Source organism: Talpa europaea, assembly GCF_964194135.1.
Source record: "Talpa europaea genome assembly, chromosome: 2".
NCBI classification, from domain to species: Eukaryota; Metazoa; Chordata; class Mammalia; order Eulipotyphla; family Talpidae; genus Talpa; species Talpa europaea.
The window spans coordinates 3,708,540-3,728,714 of record NC_140068.1 but is presented as its reverse complement, the minus strand read 5'-3'; the positions used below and the strand labels follow the sequence as shown (position 1 = coordinate 3,728,714).

The window sequence follows — 20,175 nt, the reverse complement described above, 5'->3', positions numbered from 1 at the left end:
GCCTGACCCTCAGGAGACCTCTCCTAGCTGGCAGCGTCCCAGGATGTGATCTTGTCTGCAGATCTGCGGTTTGGGCGACGCTCCCTCTGTTCCCGCCTGGAAGGACTTTGGTCATGACAACTCAGAGCAACACACACACACATACCACACACCTGAGCATACACACGCCTGTACATACACTCCTACACACACATTCCTGCACACACACCTGTACAAATATCCCTGTGCACACATGCTGTGCACACACACACCTGTACACACACATTTCTGCACACACCCTCCTGTATACATAATACACCACACAAACATATACTCCTGTGCACACACATTCCTGTGCACCCACACAGCCGTACACACACACCCCAGACAAAACTATTATCTGTAGATCTGAGCTGCTTCTTGCTTCACAACACACAACCCACCACAGCACACAATAACTCCCACCTCCATGAGTCACACTTGAATGCTCTTAAAACAACATTAACACAATGAGCGACTGAGCTGAAAACGCAGCTCTCGGTCCTCACTTAGGCTTTCATGATTCACAGCTACAGAATGAAAAGTATTTGCCGTCGGCTTTCCCCTGGCTTTTGAGCTTGGTTCCACAAGATCTACCCCGCTGCCCTCCGCTGCCTTCCACTGCCCTTCACTGCCCCCCCAGTGCCCCAGCTTGAAATTGTCCTATTTAGAGACCGGCAGCTTGCTGAGGCCAGCCACGGGGGCCGGGTCTTCCAATAGCTCCACTATTCAAACAAAAGCAAATTAAATGTGCCCCATGAGCACATGTAAATATTATGACATAAAGACGTATACTTTGTATAATTTATAAGAGATAAACATTTATTTGACCTTATCCTGCATACATGATAAAAGAAACCTAAACTGGAAGCTCCAGGAGTTTCTTGGTAGACCCCGTGGGTTGGCCTGCTCACCTGGGGAAGGCCCAGCCACCCCAAGACCTACCTAAGAGTCCCGGGAAGCCACAAGACACCAAAGTCAAACATCACCTCCTTTGAAAGCTGTAACTCGATCCGCGGGCGACACTCAATGCTTGCAAAAACAAGTGGGCACCTTGGCTGAGAATTAATTTATTTATAAACCATATCGCCAGCTGGGACAACAAGCTGCAGACAACTCATATCACATTTGTGTCCCCAGATTTGCACCTACTTGAAATTTGAATTAGTTAAACTTTCCATTTAAAATATAAGGCCATCTTTTCATACCAGGATCCTCTTATATCTATCCTTCTACTATGACTAGAGGCTAAATATTTGTAATACACTTGTCTGCATATTAGACAATTATAGAAATACATATAGGTGTGGATACACGAGTATTTACGATACAGAAGTGGACTGTTACTCAAAACAATCAAAGCATGCTATAACCCACCTATATTACTCCTTTAAAAAACTTAACAGAGAAGGGCCTCCCTGGTGGCACAGGGGTTAAGTCTCAGCACTATCAAGCTATCACCAGCTACTGCGGCCTGAGTTTAATCCCCGGCCAGGGAGCAACCCACATGGCACAGCAGACCTCTCCTGTCTCCCGCTGCTCCCCTCAGCAGTGGATTTCAGTAGATCTGCCTGTTCTGCTCCCCACTCTGTCTCTGGTGAAACCTCTCACTGCCCACATCTCTGGCCTGTACCCCAGTTCTTGTGTGCATGAGTAAATAAATCTTTAAAAAAAAAAAAGCCTTAGCTGAGAAATCCAGGTCTCACTTAGGATTCTCCTTGCCCTGGGTCCACAGCTTCAGAGGAGCCGGGAGCCAGGCCCGGTCCCCCGGCCGCAGCAGCACACAACCAGCTGCAGGGGTGTATGTGAGCTGAGGCAATGCCACACCAATGCGTCATGGGAGCTCAATTCCTGACGCTTCTTTGATTCTCCAGACAGAAAGGTATTAGTAAAAAGGGCTAAACCTTGGAGAAGGTCAGAAAGTAAAAGCCCAATTCTAGATGAAAGTGCCTGCGAGAACCGGGCGCAGACATCCTCCTGCGGCTTCTGAGCCAGCATCCCAGAGAGCGGGACCCACAGAGTCTCGAGGTCACTGCATCCCCCTCGTTACTTTAGGCCAAGCCAGCACAGGAAGGCCGAGGCGGACCCAGGCCTGCACCATGCAGAGCAGCAGTCACCCCGACCCACCCGGGGCCTCTGACTCTCCACCCCTAGGGCCTCCTCTAGGCTGCAAGGACAGGTCTGTTTTATTTTCCCTGCGCAGCCTGCGCCGTGGTTGCCAAGGCAGTCGAAGCCTCGGGTAGCAAACGACAGAGAAACACACACGGCTGGAAATAGAGGGGACAGGATGAGACCTGCCCCCCACATCCATTCACCCAGGGCTGCTCCCGGGCAGAACTGCAGCCCCCGGGAGGTCCTCCCGGGGGGTCACTGTCCTCCACGCACTCTTACAGCGTGGACACGGTGGGCAGAGAGCGTCAGGGCTCGCCGTGGTCTCGGGAGCGGCTGGCGGTGTGCACGGGGGTTGTTTTCCATGACTGTGCTTTGACCTTCACCCCAAAGCAGGAGAAAGAGCCGGAGAGCGGGTTTGCCGGGGAGCTGTCTCCAAGGACCCCAGGGCCCACCTCAGCGCCCCCTTCCTGCTCCCTGCCCTGCCGCCCCCTGCCTTGCTCTTTGGGGTGTTGGGCAATTTGGTTTTAATTTTTCAGCTTTTCAGCCTCATCCTACGGCGAGGCCAGGCCTGAGCTCATTCTATGAAATAGAAACATCCAGAAAACAGAAACGCCATCCTCAGCTGTAAGCCCTGGACACAGCGCTCTGCTAGACTCACTCCCAGCCTGTACTTGGAAAACTGGGGTCAGAGAGCACGGTCCGGCCTCTAATTAGTCTTACTCAATATTATTACCTGAAGTAACATCACGTCAGGTGTATGTGGGTCAAGAAAACGATGATCCAGCTGGGTTTCTTTCTAGGAGAGACTCAGGATGAACAGATTTCTCAAAACAAAACCTGATTTCTCGAGGCCCGCTTCGAACAGCGCTGCTCGGGGCGACCCCACAAGTGACCCGGTGTTCTGGGACGAATCTGTGGTCTCCCCAGCGAGCACCAGCCCTGCCACCGTCCTCCCGTGCCAAGTTGGTGGGGGGCCGCGGGCCCCCCAGACCCTGCTCCAGCCCCGACGCCTCCCAGGCCTGCCCCGCGATGCCAGCCGCCTGGCGAGCCGAGCCCTTGCCGCGCTGCCCACGTGCCCTCCCCAGCCGACGCCACCTTTTCCTCCCCTGCCCGTGTCTCAGCTCCTCCTCCCACCGCGTCACCGGGCAAGTTGCTTCGCCCCCCTCGCCCCAAATACTCAAAACAGCACCTGGCCAGGTGTGAGCTCGTGCAGGGCTGCCAAAGAGCCGGCAGCAGGACAGCTGAGCGAGGAAGCCGTGCCCCTTGGCGGGCACACGCTACGGCCCTTTCATTCCCCTCCGGCTTTCATTCTGGTCTGGTTTAAATTCAGACACTCAGCGTCCATGAGTCCGCAAGGAATAAAGTCTAACTGACCTAAAGCCACCTCTGTGCGCCTCTGCTGGGGCCCTGGGGCGCCGTGTTGCTGAGCAGGTGGCTTGGTTAGGCTGCTTTTTTGTGCAAACCGGAAGCTCTGATGAGAGGAGGGAGCGCGGACAAGCAGGGTGGCTGGGCCTGCCAGTGACGGGCCCAGCAGGTCGGGCGCTGAAGATGGCCTGAGAGGAGGTGGTCAGGAGACCTTCAGAAACCCAGCACTGGCCAGCAACCTGGGCAGGAAGCCCTGCTTCCCCCAGAAGCTCCGGGGAACAGGCCCAGCACCCCGACTAGCAGGTGACGGAGCCCCACGACCTGCCGAGGGCTAGCTGGCTGTGGCCACGCCTCACGTGCAGTGACAGATCCGCCGTCACCAGGCCGCTCGGGGGCAGCAAGGAAGCAGGGGCAGCTGCTCTCCCAGTCCCTAGAAGCACCACCTGCCAGCTCGGGAGTCGGAGGTGGCCAGGCCACAGTTGGGGGTGTGACTCCAGTTGAAGCTGCACAGCTTGCCCCAGCGTGGGGGTGTCAGGGCCACCCCACCTGCGAGACGGCCACGGCACCAGCAGATACAGCAGGGAGCTGGGGAGGAGGCAGTGCCCGCGGTCCAGGCACAGGGCTCCTTGCTGGGTCTGCACTGGGGCAGCTGCACCGGCCCTCAGGCTCCTGAGCCGTGTATCACAGGCCCAAGTCCATTTCGACCTGACTGTCCCCACAGCTGCTTCTGCTTGGGGCCCACATGAGGCTGCTGTGCCCATGGGCACCCCGTGAGCTCCATGGGGGAGGACAGGGTGGACCTGCAGACTGCCCGGAGACTGTGCCCCCATGGGGGCCGCGGGGCCTCAGCAGAGGTGCCTGGCAGGGCTTCTCCAGTTCCACATGGACAGCAAGGGGGAAAGGCATGAATGTCCAGGGTCAGGACTGGGGGCTGTGGGGACAATCCTGGAAGTGGCAGCTTTTGTGACAAGGGGAGGAGTCGGCCTGTCTGGGACTCAGGAGAGTAAAGAACCAGCCGGGCTTGGCATGAGCAAAAGCAGCCCCGCCCTTCATCAGCCAGACAGGGAGGACCCCAGACGGACTCCCGCAGGCCTCCAGCCAGCCCGCCGCCCAGGCCTGGACCCCGGCGGCCTGTGCCACTCCATGCCCAGCGCCCGCAGACGCAGGAGGTGCCCCCACAGCTGCTTCTGGGTGGGCGTGAGCCGAGCTGCAAGCAGCAACAGAGGCGTTTCTCTCCTCCTGCGCCACCACCTTCTCCAGATCAAGGGCCAGGAGGCTTCAGGTCAGGGGGAGGCGGGCGGGGGGCAGTGGAAAGGAAAGGAAACTCCTGCCCAGTGCAGGACCGAAACCGTCCAACCCTCTGTTAGGAAAATACGGGAATGTTGGTCAAGCCCACCCGACCTGTTACAAGGGGGTGGTTCCCTCCAGGTCATCCATCCCCACAGGCAACGCAAGGAGGTGCCCCGCGCCCGGCCCCGCGCCAGCCTTCCATGGCGCAAGGTCTGGGCCAGCCTAACGCCGACGCTCAGTTTAGGAAGCGCTTCCCCCCTCGGCGCCGCATTCTGGCTGCTCCCCCGACACAGCGGGTCCTTTACTCCACACTGGACGCAGCGTCTCTGTGGCTCGCCCAAAGCTGGCAGAGCCGTGGGCAGAGGGGCGGGAAGCTGTTGCATTGGCAGCCAGCCCCCCGGACCCCGACGCCCTCCTCACCGCGTGCCCAGGACGGTGCCCGCGCGGCAGCAGCCCCGGAGCACACGGCGCCTCGGCACAGACCACTCGGCAGCAGGGTGAGACCCACAGGAGGCGGGATGTGGACACGCACGGGGTGGGGGCCGGGAAGGGTGGGGTCCCGCTTAGTTTTGTGTCCCCGGTGCCTTCTGGAATATTAAGACCTGCGGCCTTTGAAAAGTTCTGCCACAGCAGTTTCGCCTCTTCTGTTTCTTTGTACCCACAGCGTCAGGGGAAGAAAGCCCACCGGCCCGTCTTGGCCCCATTGCCGAGAATTAGCCACAGAAAGCAAAAGCGCCCGCCCCTCGCTGCGGCCACCCCTCGCTGCCCCGGGTCCGCGGCTTCCTTCGCTTCAGCGGGCAGCAGCTCCCCCCGGCCCCACCTCATCCAGCCCAGCCGGCCAGGCCCTGCCTGCAAGTCCGGGAGAGACAGTCCAGCTGGCCCCCGACCAGCCGCTGCCGCGTCATTCACCACGGCTGGAAAGTTCTGCAGAAACAGAGCGACCTCCCGCGGGGGACAGCCGTTCTCTGCTCCGAGGGCCTGGCCGGCCTTGCGGCCCTGCTGCCCGTGCTCCCACCGGCCACCTGTGCCCCGTGCAGGCAGCGCCCCCACACAGGCCGGGCCGCTCTGGCCTTGCCGGGGACACACCAGGCTCCTCGCACACATCCTTTAGAGGGGAGGCGCCATCCCATCAGCAGACAGCGGCCGGGTGAGGGCGGGAGCTGCCTCCAGGAAACCTATGCCGCCCCTTTCCTTCAAAACATCAGCTGCGAATGGGGAATGCTGCTGGCTCCCTGCGCTCCAGAGGGACTCGGCGCCAGGAGACACAGCTGGGCCCCGGGACCGTTTTCATCTTCACTTAGAGGAAAGGGGAGGAGGAAGCCGGCCCTGGGGACGGGCGCGCCGCTGCTCAGCGGCTGAGGCCGGGACAGCAGCCTCCGGCTATGACACCGGCGAAGCTGTCCACAGGCTGGTCTCTTCCGTGCCTGTGACTACTGTGAACCACACGGGCAGAAGGAAGTCTGTCAACTCTAGAGAAGAAGCAAAAAGAGAGAGAGACGGGCATGTCTGCTGCCCACTGGCATGGAGAAGTGGACACTCCAGCGAAGGGCTGGGTGAGATCCACCCACAAACCAAACCCAGGACAATCAGCCTCCCCTTGGGCCCGACTGTCCTTGTCCAGGGACCAGACGGCCCCGCGGCGAGAGAGACCTTTCCGTCCCTCCCCAGAGGGTCACGGCACGGCCGGACGTCTGCTCGGCCCACCGTCTGCGGGAGCTCCCACTAGGGCGAGGGCACAGGGCGCCGTGGAGGGACCTGGGTACCTGGGCGCCGGGCACCAGGATGCTGTGCTCGCCAGCCTCTCCGTGACACTCCCCTGCTGCCCTCCCTCCCCTGCGCTGTGAAATGCAGAGATCGCCGAAGGCTCATTCTTGAGTTTCACTTGGAATTTGTTCTCAACAATGTAATTTGTGCTGGATAAAGATCCACCCTGCTTTGCAAAGTTGTTACCCATCTTAATGTCCACTAGACGGCAGCAGGGCACAGCGGCCTGAGAAGGACGTCGAGGTGACCCCCCCCATACCTGTGTGTATCTTCACTACTACCAAAGGCAAAATACAGCGCTCTCAGGACCTCCCACCTCAAATCCTACCTCTTAATGCCAGCTGAGGAGCCCACTTCTTAACCATCTGTTTGAAGTTCTGACTGGGGTTGACAGTGCAAATCAGCACATCAAACTGCAGATGGACAGAGGCTGGGATCTTGGCCGCTGCATGTGCACCATACAAAGGCAGCAGGTGAAGGTCAACTCCCATTGTTCAGCTAAGTTTAAATTGTTCAAAAGACACGTATTGTTAAATAGGTGAAAAGACACTTAAAATTGTAAGGTACGTCTCAGACAAAGCACCGATTTGGCAACTGCCTCAGATTGTGCAAACTCCTCTCTCCAGGCGGCGCCAGTCCTGCCCCAGGCCACCCACCCTGCCTCATTCCCAGCCCTGCCCCGCGGTCCCTGGTCTGCAGAGCTGAGACTAGCACCAGGGCGCAGGGACAAGGACACCTGCTGCATCGCTGCTGGATCTGAGTGGGAGGCTGCACCCAAGGGCCCCGACACACGGCACAGCCTGCCCTTCTCCACCATGCCCTGGCATCATGAGCTACGGGCACTTTTAAGACATCGTTTTGTAAAGCAGCCAGCAGACTACCTCGGAGGAGCACAGACATTGGCCAGGCAAAGCCAGTGAATCACAAATAATACGTTTTATCTTTTTCTTACAAGTGAGCATTTAAGGTGTGAACAACTGGTTGGACAGTGCTGATCCCCGCGGGTAACTGTTTGCAACTGGGATTGTTTTGATTCAACTTCATATTTGATTGCTCATTTAAAGGGTTTCTGAAGATACCAGCATCCCATAAGGTAGTGGAGATCTTGAAATTGCTTACTCTGAAAGAACGCCTGATTTAAAACACCCCACTCGCCCATGTCCCCCTGGCAGCGGCGGGGTGCGTTCTCTCTCGGGGAGAATAGTAGAGACTTAAAGTCAGTCAGCACCAAAGCGCATCTCCAGACATCCCGATACACTGTTTCCTCTTTTTTTAATCTTCACGTTAGAAATTCAGGCCAGTCAAATTAATCATGTTTCAGATAGTCCAGCGTCATCAAACACACACACACAGGGACACACACAGTGTAGATAACACTGGAGAACTGAATGTGGTGAGTGGATTGTGTCAGCATCAGTGGATTGTGTCAGCACTGGGGGGCCCGACGGGTGGGCCGGGGTCTCCGTCTTGCTTCCTACAGCTCCCCAGACTAACTCATCACAATTATCTCAAAATAAAAAGTTAAAGAAGCAAGAAAGAGAACACGTTACACTGCTATTTAGTGTGTTAAGTACCCAGACACGTCCGGACTCTAGGCACACACGTGTGCGTCTGTGCAGAAAGAGCAGGTATATTCCCTGCACACGTGCTCCTGCTCTGGATCCCTGGCAGGAGCCCCGAGAACAGACCCCTCGGACGGTTTCCGAAGAGGAAAACCAGCCAAGCGGGCAGACACGTGTGTGCTTCCCACAGCACGCTGTTCTGTGCTCTGGAATGTTCCGCTGCTGGCATTACTCCTTCGAAAAAGAATTTGCTCCGAGTGAGGACAAAGTGGACACTTGAAACACAAACCAAGAGAAACAAGGCAAACACGAACGCAGCTCAGCCCCGCGAAGCTGTGCGGCAAGCGCGAGCACCACAGGCGCAGGCGGCAGGAGCACCGGGGAGGACTCACGGCTGGAGATGCAGTAGGACAGGCGGCAGTTGATCCTCCGGAAGAGCTGCTTGTTGATGGGCCACAGCACGAGCGTGAGGAACTGGATGGTGTTGACGATGAGCCCCGAGGCGATGAACACGTAGCAGAAGACGAGATGGCACAGGAACTGGGACTTGAGCAGCCCGACCAGGTCCATGGCGCTGCTGCTTTTATGCGAAAAACAAACACCCGCGTGGAGTATCTGCAGAGGAGCAGGCCCAGCACTCGGGGAAGAGTCTGAAACACAAACCAGCGTCCAAAGTGAGTGAGCCTCCGCCTGATAGTCAGCCAAACACTGCCATCAGAGAAACACGTACACCGAGAGCAAACGCTCGACTCACTTTTGTTTAGCAAACATTCTGATTGCGCTTCCTCGGGTTGGGCCCAGCTTTGTATGGCCCTTTAGAAAGTGGAGGCCCTAAAGTCTCCTCCCACCCCTGGAGGGGGGCCCCTTGCTGCAGGGGAAGGAAGGGGGGGCGCACAGAGGCTGGCGGGGAGGCCACCGCCTGGGTGTGGGTGCCCTGCACGGCTACCTCCAGGCCGCTGCTCTGACCTCCCCCTCCCAGCTCTCGGGGTTCTGCCTCCCTCCTGCGGGCTCCTCGCCCCTCCATTCCTCACGCGTTCCAGATCCCAGCTCAAACCTCCTGCTTCTGGCAAGACCTCCCAAACCGGCGCCCACTCTGGGGAGACTGGGGGCGGCCCCTGGGGCGCTGCTCCCCACCCAGCACCTGCCCGGTGGCCTTTTGCACCCACTGTGGATTCCCATTCACCGTCCCCCCCGGGGGGCACTTCTCTAGGGTGCAGACTCGGTCACGTGGAAGCTCATCCCCTCCTTTTTTTTCAATAATTGTGTAATAATTTACTGATGGCAGATGTGGGCTGAGCTTTGAGATCTCAGTAAATACAGGAGAACAGCGAGGAAGGCAAGAGATCCCCCCAATGCACACACAAGTGCTAACATTGGAAACACACACAGCCCGGACTCCCCTGGGCCCTTCTCCCCTGAAATGAGACGAGGACACGACTTTCCAATCTGGCAGAAGGAGCCTTGGAGGACCCGAGGGGCAGCAGGAGGCTGGTCTCCGGGAGGCAGAGGATCAAGAACCCAAACTGCAGTGGCCCCCACGCGCTCACGGTGGGGAAATGTGCTCTTTACAGTTTTTATCAGGGACGCTCTTTTAAAAAAAAAACTACTTTTTGAAAAGGCCACATAAGCACTTCAGCATGATTATGCATTATTTCAGATAGCGCGGCGTATAGCGCGGCGTTCTAAGCCTCACATACCCCAGCAGGTGAGGCGCAGGTTCATTATCACCCCCTTTGCTGACTATGCACATGAGCCGTCCAGGCCTGGCCGTGGCCTCAAGCTGCCAGAATCAGTGCGTGGCCAGAGGCCGCGGCCCAGCCCTGAGCTCCTCCCCCCCACGTGTCTGGGCTGCGTTGCTCACGGGCTGCAAGAAGCAAAGGTACAGTGGGGGTTTCTCATGGGCTCCAGACTCCCCTCTCCCGAGCACCCCTGAAATCTCCCAACGATGAAATCCAGGGCCACTTCCGTGAGGTTTGTAGTCACAGCCCTGCTCAGCCAGGGTTGGGGGGCCCAGGGGCCCCGGGCTGTGCTGGGGATGGCCTGGGCGGGATGCAGGACGTGGACAGGTCTGTGACCGCCCGGACCCCGGGGAGGAAGGCAGGCCGGGTCCTGGGGGATTGCCGGGACATTCCTCACAGGAGGCTGGAGGCCTCTTCGGGCTGCTTTCTCCACCATGGCTCAGCTCAGGGAGACACTTGGGCTGGGCCTACCCAGGCGGCAGTTACACACGTGTCCAGCTGTCAAAGCCCTTGCTCTTCGGCGCACCCTGCCTCTCCCAGGAATCGGCACGCAGCTGGCCGCTTGCCCGACGGCTTGGCTTGCGGGAGCCCGGGAAGTGGGGTGATCTCCAGGCTTACACTCTGGCAGGAATCGCAGCTGATGCTGGAGTATCGTGCACTTGACTCCGTGTCCCTGAATTAACCACCAACAGCCTCCAGACGGTCAGGCCAAGGAGCGGACTCTTCCTTGGTGCCTGGGGCCTGGTGTTGGAACGTGCCCGACAAATCCCCGATTACTCAGCACTCAGAAACGGAAGTCAGCTGACCCCAGGATGAGCTCGATCGAATTAAGCCTGCCTCACGCCGGCACCAGCCCAGAGCCGGGCATTGGGAAGGAAACGCTGGGATTTTTTTTCCTTGTAAATGTTAAGGACCACCCTGTCCTCTAGTAACAGACTCGCTGGGCTCACACAAGCCAGGGTCAACACAGCATCAGTGATGTCTAAGGAGGAGCCACAGCCAGGTGAAGTGGGGGCCACGGTGCAAGGGAGGGTCTCAGACTATGGGGCTTAGGGCAGCCACACCCCCTTCCTAGGCTGTGGGTCGGCGAGTGTGACTTGGGTTCGGCTGCGGGGTTTGAAGCTCTGTTTCCTGTTGGTCACAGATCCTAGGGTGAATGGATGTTTCCGAATCTCAGTTTCTCTGTCTCCAAGAAGGGATAACAGGTCGCGGCCAAAATAGCCAGGCTGCGAGGGTGTTACGCCCTCTGCAGTGGACCTTGGAAGAATACTAGGATGTCCTGGGTGAGAAATGTTCAGAAAGCAGCACGATCCTGATCTGGGAAATGATGCTCGCACCTGTCCCTGCGTCCACACGAACAGTAGCTAATCTGTGGTGGAAGGATGAGGCCCTTTCCTGTTTCTTCCCCACGATCTAGTGTTCTTTTTTGGCAATGGAGATGCACTCTCCCCCGTTCCTGGGGACAGAGCTGGGGGTGGACCCCCTTCCCAGCCTCCGTCACGGTGAGGAGAGGCCAGAGGTGCCGCACCTGGTGAGGGTGAGGTACCAGCAGGTGCCGTGCTGCTTGCCGCCCTGAGGAGAACGGGCACAGGGCCAGACAGGGAAAGTGAGCAGGCGGTGGTGACCCCACAGACAAGACAAGCTGAGATGTGTGATGGCCACCTGGGGGTCAAGCAGTTTGGTCTGTGGGGAGTGGGTGGCCAGGGAGAGAGGCGGGGCAGTGGGCAGAGGTGGGGCTGACCACCGTCTGAAGTGGACATGTGGGTTTGGCCACTCAGAGCCACCAGGAGACCACGCCGGACACAGGCCTCAGCATCCCCATCGTGACACAGCACGTGGCTCCTCCAGGTGGAGCTGGTGAAGCTCAAGTAAAAAGCCTTTGAAACGCCTCATGAGACGCTTGCACCAGGGGCAGCGCAGAAGCAGCGGGACACACAGCCCTGAGGACCCAGCTGCGGACGGGGCAGCGGAGGCAGCTGCTTGGGGTACCTGGGGGGCCAACCTGCACCTCTGGGCTCAGCTTCCCGTCTCACTATATATCAAGCTCCCGACACGCTCTTTACCTTCCCACAGGTGAAAACATTTCCTCCCCCGTTTGTTTTCATGCACCCTATACTTTTCTGCTAGTGACTCAGAAACAGGGAGGCGCGTGTTCGCGGAACCCACATAGACTCTACCTTCCTGACTCTGCAGTTGTCTCTGCAAAGCGTGCCGGTGAAGGAGCGGGCTTGTGAGTAAGCGAGGGCTCAAGCCGGCAGGAAGAGCCTGGTGGCCTCACATTTCTCGCCAGCGACACGAGGTTGCGCGGGCGCAGAGGAGCAGACACGAGCACACGGCATCTGTGCCCGCAGGCCTCTCTGTCACTGCAAAACCAGCAGGTAAAAGAAAGACCAGACCCGTCCGGCAAGAGAATTCAGACGGCGTCCTTCCGCCACAGACGCAGGGCGTCAGCGTGAAGCAGGAAAGCAGGTAAGAAACAGGAGAGCCTCAGCAGGCTGGCAGTCTGCCTGTCACTACGCAAACCTCTGAGGAGCTCCAGAAAGGGGGGCCTGGCCACACTCAGCAGGAGACCAACCTGACATCCGCTTGCTCCCGCGGCGTTGTTTGTTTTCACACTCCGGGAGGGCACTAGGCCGGGCCAGGTTTCAGAGGCAGCAGAAGGCTTTCTTCGAAAGAGATCAACCCGGCAGAACAGTTCCCGTGACACCCAGGACCCGGGCGGGATCTTCAGTGCAATCTACACCCTGATGACGCTCTCTTAACCGAAAATGCCAGAACAGCTCACCAAGAGAAGAGGGGAAAGAACTGCCGCTTGAAGTGATGCCGCGTGTCACATTCCAGTCAGAGTGATGAGTGGCCCCTTTCAAAAGAGGGCGGGAGACAGGGCTGGGAGCCCCCGTGTGAGAACCACGGCTCACCCAGGGCGTCGGCGCGAAAGCGAAAGCCAAACACCCCTCCCGGAGCGGGCGGCCGGCCTCCGGGCACCCACCACTGGCCGCAGCTCCGAAGGACAGAATTAGCTCTCAGAGGACCCCATGAGCACAAAGCTACCCCCTGCATGTTCTGGATGGAGATGGAGAAACAGCCTCCACCGGACATGAGGAGACGGTGAGGCGTCTGGTAGGCACCCGGGCAACGCGGGCAAGCTCCCGAGTTGTGCTCGGTCTGCAGCAAAACGGGCTCCCTTTCATGACGATACTAAGAGATCAAGATCAAGAATGCAGCGTTATATGTAACAGTCACAACTCCAGGAAAACACTGGCAGAAGACAGAACCTTCCGGAAGCACGGCACACTCCGGCTGGCCCGCCGGCCAGTTCGGGTCTGGGCTGCTCTGCCCCCGCCTCCCATCCTCGGGAAGCAGCTGAGCAGGGGCCCCAGGGCCCCTCGTGAACGGACCATCCGGGTGTATTCCTCACCCAGAAACACCCTCGCCACGAGCCCCCCGGCACTTCTGTGGGGTCTCCCTCGCCTGAGGTCAGGGGGCCCGGCCCAGGTCTCCCTCGGCCCATTCTGCAGAGACGCCCCTCCAGAGGGCGAGGCTGGCCAAGGAGGAGTGGGGAGGATGGCAGCACTGGGCCACATGCCCCCAGGAGAGGACGCAGCCGGTGTGGGGCCCGAGGGAGGGGACTCTGCCCTCTACCCGAGGCCAGGATTCGACTTCAGGCTCAGCGCGAGCAGCCAAACGTGGTCCAAGAGACATTTTAGCGTTTGGATTCCTGGCAGTGAGCTGTGCCCCGGGCCCCAGACAAAACAGAAAGTGTTTGGGGCCGACTTGAGCTGTCTCCGGGACCATCGCTAACTGAAATATTCCTCAATTAAAAAAACATCATTGGCTAATGGTTTGGCAGAGCCTTGTAAAATTAGCTTATTTTAAAATTTGATGGAGCAGCCTTTGTCCGGTCCCCCTGTACAGTACATGATGTCCATTAAGGCCAACCGCGCTCCCAAGAAGGCATAAATCACGCTCAACGGCTTCATTATGCCCCGCGCGGCTCTCCAAAGTCCAATTTTAGGATGATAAAAACCCAAGTCTATGGAAAACGGAGGCCTCTCGGTTCATGGTTCATAGTTGGTTCTTGGGCAGTTTATAAGAGAAAAACAAATTCTAAAGCGCATTTATATGCAATCCAAGGAAAACAAGACCCAGAGCAAACACTGACTGATAACCCAGGCGACTTCTGCTGTTGCGAGAAAACAGCGCCGCGAGCTGTTCTCGAGGCCTGTGGCAGTTTTAGCATCTACAGGGTTGAAGCATCTGGATTAAACACCGGCCTTCTGGAGCAGTAGCGGGTAAGCAGGGTCAGAGGCTGAGTGTTTTACACACATTATCTTGTTCACCAGCACAGAAGCCCACGATGGGAGGCTGCGAGGCCCCCGTGTGACCAGGTGACACAAATGCCAATGGTGAGGGAAGGTCTGAACCTGGGCCCAGGCTCTGCAGCCTGGGCTGCCTGCGGAAGGGCGCACGGCAGGGAGAGCTCCGAGAGAGGAAGACCTCAGCGCAGGCCCGTGTTCCACTCAGCCCATCTCTGGGCTGGGGAGAGCGCACTTTGGAGCTGTTGCCTTCAGCCGGTCAGTCTTGCGTCCAGATAAAACACAGCCACCTCCAAACCCCACACCAGCTCTCCCCACACCAGCGGACAGGCGGCTCTGACCTCCCAGGGTCTGCACAGCCGGGAGGAGTCGCTTGGCTCCTTCTGCTTCCAACACCCAAGAGCATGTGAACTATTTTACCATTTATCTGAAAATGATGTCCAGTCGCTGGAATTTTCCCCCCAAATTCTATTAAGTCCTGATGAAAAATGCAGTTTCATGAAACCAAGCACTGAAATGTAAGGCAGAACATTACCTTCCTGGTGGGGCCGCAGCCGCACCTCTGCTGTCAGTGAGTCCATTCCAATAGCTAGGCAGCCTCTGGGCCAGAGCAGGGCCTGCCCCTCCCTTCAGTCCCTGCAAGGCCTTCCACGGGAGGCGGCCTCTGTGGCAAGACACTGGGTTTAAATCCCACTTTACTGGCTGAGTGACCTTGGGCGAGGAACTCACCATCTGTGAGCTGCAGTTCCCGCGTGTGGTCAGTGGAGGTAATGACCTCTGCTCCCCAGAATGCTGTGACCCTCGGAGGCACAGATGTGGAGAGAAGGCCTGGCATGGCCCTCTGCCCACGCTCGGGCTGCGGGGTGCCTCCTCCTCCCTCAGCTGCTCCCTTGCTGCCCCCACACCACCTACCATGTTTGCTCATTACCCTCCATGGGGGCTCTAATAATCAGTCTCTTCTATTGTTTTAGTAATCGGTTCAATAAAGTTCCTCGTCTACATACCAGGTGGCCCAGGGATCTCACTTTGGAGCGTCTATGCCCAGAAAGGGAAGCATCAGCTCAAAGAGCTACAGGCTCTGCTGTGTTGATGTGGCATCATTTACAACAAGGGCATTTACATGTCGACCAGCAGAGGACTCAGCGCAAGGTGTGTTCTGTCCACACCGTGGTGTACGTCTTGGCCACCCAGGAAGTTGAAATGCTGCTTCTACAGCACACTGGAAGGACCGCTGGGATCGAGCGTAGTAAAGCAAGTCAGAAACACAGACAAGAATTGGAAGTTTGGGGCTTCCTTGGTGGCACAAGGGGTTAAGCACAGCACTATGAAGCTATTCACAGCCTCTGCAGCACGAGCTCGATCCCCGGCCAGGGAGCTGACCCATATATAGCTCAGCAGACCTCTCCTGTCTCCCCGCTGCTCCCCTCAGCAGTGTGTCTCAGTAGATCTGCCTGTTCTGCTCCCCACACTGTCTCTGGTGAATCCTCTCCCCCCCATACCTCTGGCCTGCACACCAGTTCTTGTGTGCATAAATAAATAAATCTTTAAAAAAAAAAAACTGGAAGTTTGCATGTGAGCAACGCAAGGAATCACAGCAGGCAGGACAAAGCCCTCATAGACCTGCAGACACAGCGAAGTGGAGTTTCTGAGCTTGGGGCGGGGGACAAAGGGCGTAGCAGAGGACGGTGAAAAGTGTAATCCCTGTAATCAGCCCAACTTTCTGTAAATAAGAAAAGGCCTCATCTGGACACTTTTATCTGACCTCTAGGATGGCCCTGAAGCTAAAGTCCTTCCAAAGTCCACCCACTGGTTTAAGTTGAGTGATGGCAAGACTTTGGCTCCAGGTGCTCTCATGACAAGCAACAGCTGTCGTCTCTGTGGACAGGGGTCACATGGAGGGTGACCATCCTACAAAGTCAAAACCCCAAGATCACCCCCACTTTGGGGAGCTGAGGATGCAGTGCTGTCACTATGGATGTGTCAGGGAGAAATGTGCCTGCACAGCACAGGTATGCGCCTGCACAGCTCAGCAGTGCGACTGAATAGCTCAGGTGTGTCCCTGCACAGCACAGGTGTGTTCCTGTGTAGCACAGGTGTGTGCCTACATCCAAGGAAGGGCTTGAGGGGCTGCCTGGGGGTGGGGAACAGGGCTTGGGGGACTGCCTGTGGGGGGAGACCAGGCTGGGAAGGAGGTTGTGGGGGGCCTCCTGCTACTGACGGACATGTGCTCAGGTCACCAGCAAATCATCATCTCACCTAAAACTTTCTTCATAAAATCTGCTCTTTCATATTTCAATGTGAAATGAAAACAATTAAATGCCTTGAAAATGAAGACATGGCAGAATTCAAAACTTCATTAGGAAAATCCCCTAAGCCCATTTGTCATTTTCATTTTCAACACCCGTGGAGAAAAGGGTCACAGCTTGATCTTCCCTGACCTTGGAGCTCTTTTGCCAGCTGCCCCTCGAGCGTCAGGCCCGGGGCCCCCAGGGAGCAGCCTGGGAACCCACAAGCAGGCCTGGCATGGTTCTCCCAGTGAGGGTCTCACAAGCCTCTGGGCTCAGCTGGCCCCACAGGCCTGGTCCATCTGCATCAGCTCCCTCGGGTGCCAGGGGGCAGCAGGCTGTGGCCAAACCAGCAGCCTAGGGAAGAAGAAGTGACCAGCCCAGAAGGCCCCAGAAGGCTTGTCAGGCAGGCAACCCCGCAGATCTGGGGAGAGGTGATGTGAGGTCACCAAAGCCAGAACCACCTCCCAGACCACGTCTCCCCCACAGCAGGCAGTGCCTGGGCGGGCTGTGCCCTCGGCAGGGAACTTGCTGGGGCTTGGACCTCCTGGGGAACCTCTGTCAGCGACAGAGAAGGAAACTCCGTGACGGGCAAGTGGCAGCATCAAGGCGAGCCTGACTCCTGGCCACGGTGTCCCTGTCGGCTCGGTCACTTGACCTCTAGAAATGTCAGCTTCCTCACCTACCCACAGGGAACACGACCCCCACCCTGACCCCACAAGGGCGGTGGAGAGCCGAGGAGGTGCCGGGCGTGCGAGGGCTCCCGGCAGGTGCTTGGGCACCTGGGACCACGCCCAATTTTATGGCTCAGCAAACAGGAAACAGGCCACAGGCCTCCTGCCCTGACATGTACAGTGAATATCCTGGGGACGACCCTCCTGGCTCCAGCAGACGGGACAACAAAGTCAGCCCCAAAGCCACCTGCTGCCTAGGCAGGGGGCCGGCGGGTAAAACCAGACTTTTCACTCCCCACGAGTGACTAGGGAGCCAATGAAGAAGATTCAGCAAGGGGCAGAGCCTTGCAGCTCCCGGTGCCTGGTCAGAACAGAAAGGGTTGGATCCCAGCGCTGCCTCCTCCGCACACGGAGCCCCGCACAGCTTTAGGTCCAAGTAACTTAGACCCAGAAGCTCCCCCGTCAAGAACAGTTTCAGCCTTAACACCAGCGACTCACCGTCCCCATCGATAGAAACTCAACTCAAACATACTTGTTGGAACGGCTCTGTTCAAACCCCACTTTGATGCTCTCATAACTCTTTGACTGTCGAGGGTTTTATTCCAGTAAACACCTTCAACCACTGTGTTTCCAAGTCAGGGGAGCTAATGTGGCACGAACTATCCGGTGCTACGGGGAGGAGAGCTGGGGGAGCCCGGTGCTGGTCCTGTGATCACAGCTCATTGTAAGTGGGGTCTCTCCAGAGGACCCAGTTTGGGGGAAACCAACAGGTGGCCTCTCTTTTTCTTTCCCTCTCAGAAACCTCTGTGATCGCCTCTCTCTGGCGGTTCCTCTCCCTCCTCCTCGCTGCTCCTGAGTTGACCCTGGCGTTCCTGGAGACCCTGTCCTTGCCAATCCTTATTTTCTGGAAAGGAGTGTGGGGCAGGTGGGAGATCAATAAGGCTAGATTTAAAATCTTTCATCTCGGGCCTCCCAGGTGGCGCAGCGGTTGAGCGCTCGGTTGAGAAGCTGCCCGCGGCCTCTGCGGCGCCGGTTCGATCCCCGGCTGCTTCCCGGCCACCGGAGGAGGGTCCCACATGGCGCGCAGACCTCTCCTGCCACCCGCTGCTCCCCCCAGCAGTGTACCTCTGTCCCTCTGCCTGCTCTGCTCCCTGCTCTGGCTCTGGTGGATTCTCTCACCCTCCCGCGCTTCTGACTGTACCCAGTGCATGTATAAACAAAACAAACAAACAAACAAAATAAATAAATTTTAAAAATAAATAAATAAATAAAATCTTTCATGTCTTTGACTGTCATGAAGAGAGGCCAATTTGCCTGGCCTGATGCGTGTACCGTGGGCCTGAGCGGGACTGACTACCAGACAAACGCACTCAGCTGCTTTCCCGACATGAGTCACTGAGGGCAGACAGGCTCTCTGGCTGCGCGTGCCCAAAATAAGTTGACTTACAGCATCCTTGCTTCTAGATGGGCCTGAAATATGGCCACAGCATGAAGCGCTCCTACACCAACGATGCTTCTGGGGTCGCTAAGGACTGGCTGTTCCTGAAAAGTTTCATTAATGACAGCAGTGAGAAAACACAGAAGGCGGTTTTCTCTACCCCTTGCCTTTTCTGCTTTGGTTGCAAAGCTCAGGAACAGAGAATCTTGAAAGAAGCAGCAACATTCTTTGCAATTTCTGTCAAGTAGAATCCAGGACCAGGTCCACGCAAATGCTCGTGAACTCACTCATGGAGACGTGATGCTTTCATTCGGCTGTCGTCCTCGCAGGTGTCCAACTGCTACGTGAAAGATTCATTGATTCTTAGTTTTTGTTCCGCTTTTCTGCTACTGCATTGGGCTGAAAAGGTCGGCACAGGGGTCTTACAGAGCCCACGCTGTGTTTTCTGCAGGTAAGAACCACGCCCAGTAGATACAAGAGTTTATTGAGTCCTATTTCCTGGCCTGGGTTCACCCCCTCTTCTCTCCACCTCTTATCGAGTAGAGAGATGCACAATAAAAGTTGATTCAATCTGAATCTCTCAATGACTCAGTATAATTTAATCTCCATACCAATAACCCTGGTTGTCAAAGACAAGGTACAAAAGTGATAGCAAGAGCTGATAACGCCCCAGATTTCCCTCCCTTGATAATCAGCACACGGCCGATGACCCCACAATCTCTTCTCCCTGCGAAAGCCACACAGATAAACCTACACGCTTTCCAAACCGCAGAGCCAAGCACGGGATCCTTTTCTAGCAACACTGAAACTGTACAATTTCAAACTGTATCATACAGCAAACTGATACAAAAACAACTGAAATCAAAGCAAATGACTTAAACCCCAGGAGGGAAGCTCAGAGGTTAGCTGGAGAAAAGAGTTGACTTTTTTAAACAAAAAAACAGCTATTAAACTACATATCTGGAAAAGGTACAGGAAATTATGCTCCTGGTAGAAGTCACTCAGCCAAAGTCCTGGTGATTTCCTCCCACGTTGCCAGTGACTCATGTTCATTATAAAAATTTTGTGGAGTTCTAAGATGCAGACATTTTAGCATCTAGAACAGCAACTCCACTCTGGTTTACTTTCTCCTAGTCTTGGGTGAAGACATCGGCTTGTTTTCCTTTGCTCACTAAATCACTGCAGAGACTTTTTTTGTTTTTAAATATGGTTGTGATCTTATGTTCAATCACTCTTTTTTTTTTAAGATTTATTTATTTATTTATACAAGCACTGGGTACAGTCAGAAGCGCGGGAGGGTGAGAGAATTCACCAGAGCCAGAGCGGGGAGCAGAGCAGGCAGAAGGACCGAAGGACACTGCTGAGGGGAGCAGTGGGCGGCAGGAGAGGTCTGCGCGCCATGCGGGACCTTCCTCCGGTGGCCGGGGAGCAGCCAGGGATCGAACCAGAGCTGCAGAGGCTGGGGGCAGCTTCGCAACCCAGTGCTCAACTGCTGTGCCACCATGGGGAGGCCCATGTTCAATCACTCTTATATGCACTTTCCCTAACCAGTAATGAGATCATTTCCAATGACCTTAATTAACACGGTATGAATATTCCAGTAGCTTGATTG

The 20,175-nt window shown here is 56.6% G+C and overlaps 1 protein-coding gene across 1 annotated transcript in view; it reads right to left on the bottom strand.

Moving 5' to 3' along the window:
* The window catches only part of AGPAT4 (1-acylglycerol-3-phosphate O-acyltransferase 4), a gene marked incomplete at its 5' end in the record, with an annotated part of 43,911 nt that extends 35,230 nt beyond the window's left edge, over window positions 1-8,681 (bottom strand). Inside the window, one exon of the mRNA XM_084228184.1 lies at window positions 8,504-8,681. Within this exon, the coding sequence (XP_084084310.1) occupies window positions 8,504-8,681 (178 nt within the window). The remainder of the gene's footprint in view (window positions 1-8,503) is intronic.
* Between the last annotated feature and the right edge of the window lie 11,494 nt (window positions 8,682-20,175).